The 8501-nt window shown below is 56.3% G+C and overlaps 1 protein-coding gene across 1 annotated transcript; it reads left to right on the top strand.

Annotated features, from left to right (window-relative positions):
• The first annotated feature begins 1059 nt into the window (after nucleotides 1-1059).
• On the top strand, nucleotides 1060-4873 carry CAMK2N1 (calcium/calmodulin dependent protein kinase II inhibitor 1). Its single transcript, XM_025360741.1, has 2 exons — nucleotides 1060-2074; nucleotides 3538-4873. The coding sequence occupies exons 1-2, from the start codon at nucleotides 1909-1911 to the stop codon at nucleotides 3606-3608; spliced, it is 237 nt and encodes a 78-aa protein (XP_025216526.1). The 5' UTR covers nucleotides 1060-1908; the 3' UTR covers nucleotides 3609-4873.
• Nucleotides 4874-8501: the final 3628 nt, after the last annotated feature.

Below are 8501 nucleotides of genomic sequence, written 5' to 3'. Positions count from 1 at the left end.
TGCAGGGCAGCAGGATGAGCCAGGTGAGACACACCTGGGCCACCTGGATGTGTTTCCCAGCCCTGCCTCCAGCAGCTGGCATGACCTTGGGGTCATTGCCCCTCCCCGTGGTCAGGCGGCTCTGCTAAGTAAAGACGGTCTCCAGCGGAGGGCAGGTGCTGTTGGCTCCGGCGAAGAAAATGAGCGCTCCTCATGCACCTTGCCCCCTCGGAGTTACCATCTGCTTGGCAGATGCGCCTCCCAGGCCTCTGGGGCTGCCCCAGTCTCCCTCCCGGCATCGAGAAGCCCGCTTCTCATCTCAGAGGCCGTAGTCTCTCCACAGGGCGCACGGCTGTTGCTGGAAGGGAGGCCCCCGAGGGCAGAGGGCGGCAGGCCCGGGACGTCCCCAGCGGAGGCAGAGGACGCCGGGAGCCAGGCATCCCGGGCGAGCCCGGCGTAATGAGGCGCTCCCTTCTCCTGCGGGAGGCGGGGCTGCCCCTTCTCTCTCCCCCTCCTCCTCCTGGAGGCCCCGCGGGAGCCGGAGTCCAGCGCCGTTGGGCGGGGGCGGTGGGGAGTGAGGCCTTCCAGGTTGGACTGAGCCAGGGCGGGAGGAGAGTGTGAGGCCCCAGTGGCTGGGCCCTCGGGGTCTGAATTGGGGAGCAAGTGCGGTGGGGAGGAGGGGCTCCCTGGTTTGCAGCTGGCGGGGGAGGCTGTGTTCGTGGGTCGCCCTGGAGCCCTCCGATCTTTGCCCCGCAGCATCTGCCCCTAGGGAGGTCAGCATGCTTCCGCCCTTCCCCGCGTATGCGTCGTCGGTCCGCTCCCCTTCCGGCTCCCGCAACCCCCACTCCCCCCGAGGTCCCCTCAGGATGCAGAGCCGGCTGCGGGGCGGGCGCGCACCAGCTCCGGGCCCCGTAAACACCCGCGAGCGGGACGGCGGGGGCTGGGGGCGGGGGCAGGAAGCTAGCGGCGGCCCGGGCCGGCCGGCGCGGCCCCGTGACGTCGCTCCGCTCGCAGGGATCTCTCCCCGAGGCCCGCGGGTCCCCTCCTCCCCGCCTCCTCCCGCCCTCCTCCCCGCGCCTCGCCTCGGCGCCGCGGCCGGCATTTCTCCTCGCAGCTCGCTGCCTCCTCTATCCCTGCCTCCCTCTCCCCCCTCTGTCTTTCTCCCTTCCTTCCCTCTCCGACCCTCTTCCTCTCCCTCCCGATCCTTTCCCTCCTCCTCTCATCTTTCCCCTGTCTCTCCGTTCTAGCTCGTCCCCCACCACCTTTTCTTCTTTCTCCTCCTCTCCTTCCTCTCCCCCTCTCCTCTGTCTCCTTCCACCGTTTCCCCTGCCTCCCTGTCTTTCAGTCCCTGTTTTTCTCCCCGTCTCCCTCTCGGTTTCTCTCCCCCACCCTCCCTCTGGGTTTCCTCCCCCGGTGCCCTCCCTCCTCTCTCCCTCCCCTCCCCCTCCGCCCCTTGCAGCCCCGCGGCTCGCAGCTCCCAGTCTGCCTCCCCGAACCGGCGCCGCCGCCCGCACTCGCCGCAGGACCGGCCCGCCCGGCTCCCGGGGTGCGCCCTCCTCGGTCCTGCACCCTCTGGGCTCGCAGGGACGCCTCCTCCCTCCCGGCTCGCGGCCCCGCCCGGCCCGGCCCCCGCCCAGAGCCCCAGCGCGCCGAGGATGTGAGTCCTGCTCGCCTCTGGCGGAGCAGCAGCCACTCGCGCGCGGAGCCGGAGCGCAGCGCAGCGCAGCCGCGGGCGCTCTCCGGGCCGCTCGCGCGGGTGCCGCGCTCTTGCCCTAGCGGCGTCCCCCGGCCTCTCGCCGGCGCCACCGCCGCAGCAGCCCGCGGGCCGTCCCCGGCCGGCCGCCCCCGGCCCCAGCGCCGCTGACCCTGTCCGCCGCGGGCGGGGACGCGGGCGGAGGAGGCGCCGCGGCGGAGCCCCCGGACGCGACCATGTCGGAGGTGCTGCCCTACGGCGACGAGAAGCTGAGCCCCTACGGCGACGGCGGCGACGTGGGCCAGATCTTCTCCTGCCGCCTGCAGGACACCAACAACTTCTTCGGCGCCGGGCAGAACAAGCGGCCGCCCAAGCTGGGCCAGATCGGCCGGAGCAAGCGGGGTGAGTTCTCGGCCCCCTTCCCTGACATCCCCTTTTTCCCGCGCGGCGGCCTGAACAAGGGTTGCGGAGGTCTCCCACCCGCTGGAACCGGTTCAGACCCGACGGAATCCCCTCCTGCAGAATTGGGGGATCCCGCACTGCGGGTCCGGCTGAAGCGGGTCACAGGAACGCGTCCTCCTAAGCCCGATCCCCGGCTGGGTCACCCCGGGGGCGTGGCGGCTTCTAGCTGCAGCTGGGGGTCCCCACCCGCGGCAAAGTTTGCTTTTTGATTTGCGCCCCCCACCCCCGCCTTTTGCGCAGTGTAGTCGCAGCTGCGCTCGCTCCACAATCCTGGGGGGAGGGGGTCCCAGGATCCCCCAGGGGACGGCGTGGGGACCTGCGTGGGGAGGATCCCATTCCTGCAGGGAAGGCTAGGGCTTTCGGGTCTCACGGGGTTTTCATTGTTACTTGGCCTGGGTGGGGGTTTGCCAGGCCTGGGCGATCCGCGCGAGAGCTGGAAAAGCCCCAGAGAGGCGGAGAGGCAGAGAGGCTCCGAGAGGAGCTCCAGAGGCGCGGGGACAATGAGGGGGACCGACGTCTGCCAAGAGAGACTGAGACGCAGGGATGGAGGGGAGGGGGTATGCGGGAGACCGAGGGTGGCAGAAACCGAGACAAAGCTCCCGAGAGGGGAGCTGAAGCGGGAGAGACAGAGCCGAGGACGCGCGTATGGGGAGAACGCAGAAGCCGCCGAAACAATAAAGGCGACCGACGCCTTAGACAGGGAGACCCAGAGACCTCGATCGGCGGCCGTCGCGCCGAGGGACTGATGGAGGGACTGAGAAAGACGAGGCTAGGTCGAGACGGTGAGAGAGGCGGAAGTTACCGCGAGTGTCCCTGCCGCAGCGGGGAGCGCGGGCGGCGGAGTCCGTCGGCCGGCGATTTGGAGAGGGCGCGCAGGAGGGGGCGCCCGCCCAGGCCAGGCCCTAACTCCCACCCGCTGCGCGTCGTGGGAACCGGCTTTGGCGTCCCCTCCTGGCTCCGCGCATCTCCACACCTAGCCTTGCCCAGCGGAGCTGCGCTCGGGACTCCCCGGGGGTCCCGAGACCCAAAGACTTTGGCTCCCTCTCCTATCACAGCTCCAGACATTTCTGTCTAAATTAGTGCACCTGGTGCGGTGAGAACTCGGCCAGTGCGCGCCCCGGCTGCAGCAGGAGCGGCTGGATTGGCGCCCTCTCTGTTTCCTTTTCTCAGAATGGAGCTGGGACGCAGGCTGGAGGATAGGGGATGTTGGGGTGGTTCAGAGGAAAGCAGGGAAGAGACCCCTGGCAGGGGCGGAGGAGGATGGAGCTGTTTCACCACGCAGTGAGCCCTGCTCCCTCCCCCTCTCCTCTCCCGACCTCCCACTCTGGGCAAAACGGGAAATGTCAGAGACCTCTGGCTAGGCCCAAGTGCGCTCACCTCTCTTTTCCCCCCTTTTTTTGCAGTTGTTATTGAAGATGATAGGATTGATGACGTGCTGAAAAATATGACCGACAAGGCACCTCCTGGTGTCTAACTCCCCCAAAGACAATGAGTTAAGGGAGAGAATAAGAACGGCGATAACAGTTATTGGCAAAAAGCATGAAAACAGAAAGCACTTTGAAATTTATTACTAGCTTGCTACCCACGATGAAATCAACAACCTGTATCTGGTATCAGGCCGGGAGACAGATGAGGCGTGAGAAGGAGGAGGAGGAGAAGGCTCTGGGCTTCTCTGCAAAAATAAAAATAAATAAATAAATAAAATTTTAAAAATAATAAAAAATCACTATATACACACATATAAAGAAATAAAAAGAAGTCTCAGTTGCAGCTATTTGTCAAAATTAATATCCATTTCTTTTTATATACGGTGAATATTGCGCAATTATAGATCTGGATTTTGAACCACTTAATGAAGCGGCAACACCAGGTATTTTGAGGTGTTGGCATTCTTCGCTGATTTGGCTGTTCCCAATGTTTACATTATTTAATCTTGCAAAAATGGTTCTGTGCACTTGGATGTGAAATGCTGTCCAGTTTTATTTTTTTTATGTTGTTATCCTTGGATGTACAAAAAATTCAGAATATGATCTCTGTAGATATTCTGTTTTATTTTGGTCATCTTTAGAAGTTATCAGGAATGTGTTTAAAACAAGAAGAGAACTTTTCTAAGGAATGATACATAGAAAAGATCCTTGTTTTATTTTAAAATGAGTTGTAAAGCTTGTGTTTCTTTGTTGCTGCAAGCTATTTGCCCAAGTTAATGCAAATGGACACATTTTTTATGTCAGAAACACACACACACACACACACACACACACACACACACACACGAAAAACAAAGAAAAAAATGCTTGAGCTTTTTCTAACCTCCCCTTGCAGTCTGTTGTGTGAGCAGCCTGTTTATTTCTCTAATATTATGTCAGTTTATTCTCTTTAATGGACTGTAAAAAAATGTAATCACAAGAGTGCCAAATATCTTGAAATGCCAAAAGGCATTTTAGTTTCTTTTCTCTGTGCTCTGAGTCCACGTACAGGAATGCTTGGAGTGTCTTTTCTGTTATTTATAGGGATTCTCTTAAGGCACACCAGCTGCCTGTTTTGCATGGTATTTGCAAAAATGCCTCTTGCGTGAGGAAATCTTTTACCATTTTTTGTTTGCAACTTTGGACCTCAAGAGGTTTCCCTTCCCTTCCCCGTTCCCTCTTTTCTTAATTCAATATTCTGTATGTTGCACCTTGAACCAGCACACAGGGCTATTTCTCCAATGTACAATAAAAGAATTGTTCCTGTGTCTCACTCCTCTCTTTCCTCTGTTTTGGCTAGGGGGTGAGGTGGGGGGGACATGACTTGCTGTTTGTGGGCTGGCTGCAGACAGGAAGGAGGGATGGTGGCTTTGGTCTGCGAGGCAAAATGGCAATGTTGGGGGCCCCTATGGGTGGGCTCAGATGAGAGGAAAGATGGGCTGGACTGGCAAGGCTATCCCCCTAAGGTGAATTTATTCCATTTTGGATTTGCAGTTTGAGCTCTCACTGCATCCCTGAGGTTTCTGCCATCTCTGGTGGGGTGAGGGGAGAAAGGGATACTGTGCAGGGAAGCAGCCAATCTTGTTAAGAGCGACTTTGCAGGCTGGCAGAGTTGGATGCAAGTCCCAGCTCCCTGACTTCCTAGGTCTTTGGACTTGAGCCTGACCTTCTTTAAGCCTCCATTTCCTAATCTGTAAAGTAAGGATAACTCAGCCCCGGCCTCACAGGGTTATTAGGAGGATGAACACAATGCCAGCATGTGGGAACACTCAGTATCAGGCCACTCTATGCACATTTCATACTTCGCCAAGGGCCCCCTGTCTTCAGAGGCAGGGCTGAAGAGGAGTTGCGTTCTCTGCATCTTCACCTTCCGGGGCTCGCAGGTCGAGGGATGCGCTGCTCCTGGGGGTGCACGGCCTGAGAGATCTCAGGCACCTGCACTTACCAGCCTTCCTCTAATCATTAATTAGGAAGGCTTGATAGGTAGACAAATCTCAGCCCCTTGTTAGGCTTGGGGCAGTCAAAGGTGGGGGAGCAGGGTCCCGGGGGAGGAGGGTTTGGGAGAAGGATTTTGGCTGAAGAAAACTGGGAGAGGTTTTTTTCTCCTGGGCTATCACACACCCAGAAGTGCTGGGAGGTTTTAATGTGTTTGTGGGAAAGCTGTCAGCCAGGCGTCACAACACAGCTCACGGTGACGGGAGCCTAAGTGTGACTCAGACATCAGGTAAGAGGCGAGGGAAGGGGGGTGGGCAGGAGGAAGAGGGGCTCCAGAGGGCCCAGAGGGGGTGATGTCTCAACCTCCTTCCCAGGCAGTGGAGGCCCAAGGGCTCAGGAGGTCCCAGCAGAGAGCTCTCCATGCAAGCAGTTATTATTGGGAGTGGTGAGCAAGCTGGGGCTGGTGGGGCCAGCAGGAGTGCAAATGCCAGATTGATTTTCCCAGGTGCCTGACCCTCCTCCAGAACCTGTTCTCCTCCCTGCTCACCCGGGGACTCCCAGCACCTCGGAGCTGATGGGCACCATGGAGCTCAGCCATCCCCTGTGCTTTCCCTCTGATAGACTGAGGGGGACAAGGCATCAATCTGCCGAGGGGCAGAAGCCATGTGAAAAGATTCTTTCGGAAGGCACGGTTTGTGTCCGCACCCAGGAGTAATTGCCACTGACGTGATCAAAGCACTGTGTAATTACAACGTGTTTTCTCTCCTGTTTTCCCGTGCAATCGTCCCAGCACCCCTAGAAACCCACGAGTTGCTCTCTTCAGTAGGTAAGAAAATCGAGGCCCCAGAGAGGCCAAAAGGATTGCACAGCTTCTGCATTAATTGAGCTCTTACTGTATACCAGACTCACAAAGCCATATGAAATAGGCACTATTATTATCCTGATTGTACAGGAGAAACCGGGGCTCAGAAGGGTGAAGTAACTTGTATAAGGTGACTCAGCTAGTAAGTCACAGAGACAGGACCGGAACCCAGGGCCCACGCTTCAGGAGGAGGATGCAGGGTCATCTGACCCCAGGCCTAGGCTCAGTCCCAGCTGTAGTCACTGTCCTTCAGCCTTAAAGGTCCTTTGTTGGTTTGAGGCCCTGTTGGCTCTGACAGTCATTGTGTAAGGGCCCAGAGAGGCCAAAAGGATTGCACAGCTTCTGCATTAATTGAGCTCTTACTGTATACCGGGCTCACAAAGCCATATGAAATAGGCACTATTATTATCCTGATTGTACAGGAGAAACTGGGGCTCAGAAGGGTGAAGTAACTTGTATAAGGTGACTCAGCTAGTAAGTCACAGAGACAGGACCGGAACCCAGGGCCCACGCTTCAGGAGGAGGATGCAGGGTCATCTGACCCCAGGCCTAGGCTCAGTCCCAGCTGTAGTCACTGTCCTTCAGTCTTAAAGATCCTTTGTTGGTTTGAGGCCCTGTTGGCTCTGACAGTCACTGTGTAAGGGTTTAGAAGGGGGCAGGGCTTGGATGTGGTCAGCTAAGGCCTTGGGGCTGTCCTCTGTTGGGAGGCAGGGAGTATGGGAGCCCTTGGCCAAGGCTCCAGGTCCATTTTAATAAGTGATGTATTAAAACATTGCTGCTGGAGGCCACCCCGCCAGCGAATGCCGGATCCTCTGCGTGGGAAGACAGAGTCCTCCTTTCCCAAGGACTCCATTCAGCAAAAAGGAATATAAATCTTTTAAATATAGTATAGCATCAGGTAAACATTTGTCGAGAGGGCATTTTGGGGACTGGGCAGATATCAAATTATACTGAGTGCAGGATATGTTTGAAGTGTCCGGTTAGGTAGCAATAAATATGGAAAAGGCTATTAAAAGTCTAAGGTGGGGGAGGTCTATAGGCCTCCACGCATCGATGGGAGCATGCCAGCGCTGCATTATTCAAACTTAATTAATTGAATGGTTGTAATAAGCATCCGTCTTCCTGGATTCTGCTTCCGTGGCCTGTCCAGGCTGACAGCCTGAAGGAATATCAAAAAGCACCTCTAAGGGGGAAATTGGCAAATTAAGTTTTGAAAGAAAGAGACTTGAAAATTACTACTGTCTAGAGGCCACAGATGAAGGAATGAGTAAGGGGTGCCTCTGCAGAGAGCCGAGAGGGAATTCCCAGGGTCTGGGGGCCTGGTGGGAAGCTCTGGCCTAGAGGGAGGGGTCAGACATTAGGGTGGCTGGTGCATGGGCTTGGGACACAGATGTCTTGGATTTGAAACCTCTCTTCTATACTTTCTAGCTGTGACTTGGACATTTCTCAGGTTCTTTGGGCCTCTGTTTTGCCTTCTATTAAATAGGGATAATGACAATTCTCACATATCATTAGATGGGAACCCCTCCCTTCTCCCTAGCACAGGGCCTGGTGCAGAACAAATGGCAGCCATCAATAAGAACATATATGAAGTGACTACCACATGCCAGGAAATGAACTTTTAAGATCTAGCCAACCGTTTTGGTTGCACGAAGCTTCTTTGCCTATAGTTTTGGCAGTTGCCCTGAGGGTCAGTGGAAGCATCTTGGGGGTTTGAAGGGTGGGGCCTTGGGTGAGGAGGTGGGGAGTGGTTTCGGGGGATCAGCCTGCCTCTCATGATCTTCATCCAGCTCCCAAAATGCCCCAATAAATACAGTCCTAAGTAAATCCACATGCTTGCCTTCCAAAGGCAGAGTCAAGAGGAGTCTCTACCCACTTCTAACCAGACTGCCAGAAGTCTTCCTTCTCTGGATGGAGACTAAGAGGTACTGACTTCCTGCCCTGGAAAGGGAAGATCTTGACTTTCTGCTTGGATCACTTCCTTCATGAAGACCTCCTCAAGTTTCTTTCATTTGACAAATATCAATTTAGCACCTACTATGTGCTTGGCACTGTGCTAGGCTATCTGGGTATAAAATGGTGAACAAAATGGATGTTTTTCCTG

Source organism: Theropithecus gelada, chromosome 1 (assembly GCF_003255815.1).
Source record: "Theropithecus gelada isolate Dixy chromosome 1, Tgel_1.0, whole genome shotgun sequence".
NCBI lineage: Eukaryota > Metazoa > Chordata > Mammalia > Primates > Cercopithecidae > Theropithecus > Theropithecus gelada.
The sequence above is the reverse complement of the archived record's forward strand: the minus strand, read 5'-3'. Positions and strand labels throughout refer to the sequence as shown.

Excerpts from the sequence above, each read along its gene's own strand:
- CAMK2N1 (XM_025360741.1), top strand. The coding sequence starts at position 1,909 with ATGTCGGAGGTGCTGCCCTACGGCGACGAGAAGCTGAGCCCCTACGGC. Across the intron at positions 2,075-3,537 it reads GATCGGCCGGAGCAAGCGGG|TTGTTATTGAAGATGATAGG; the intron begins GTGAGTTCTCGG and ends CTTTTTTTGCAG.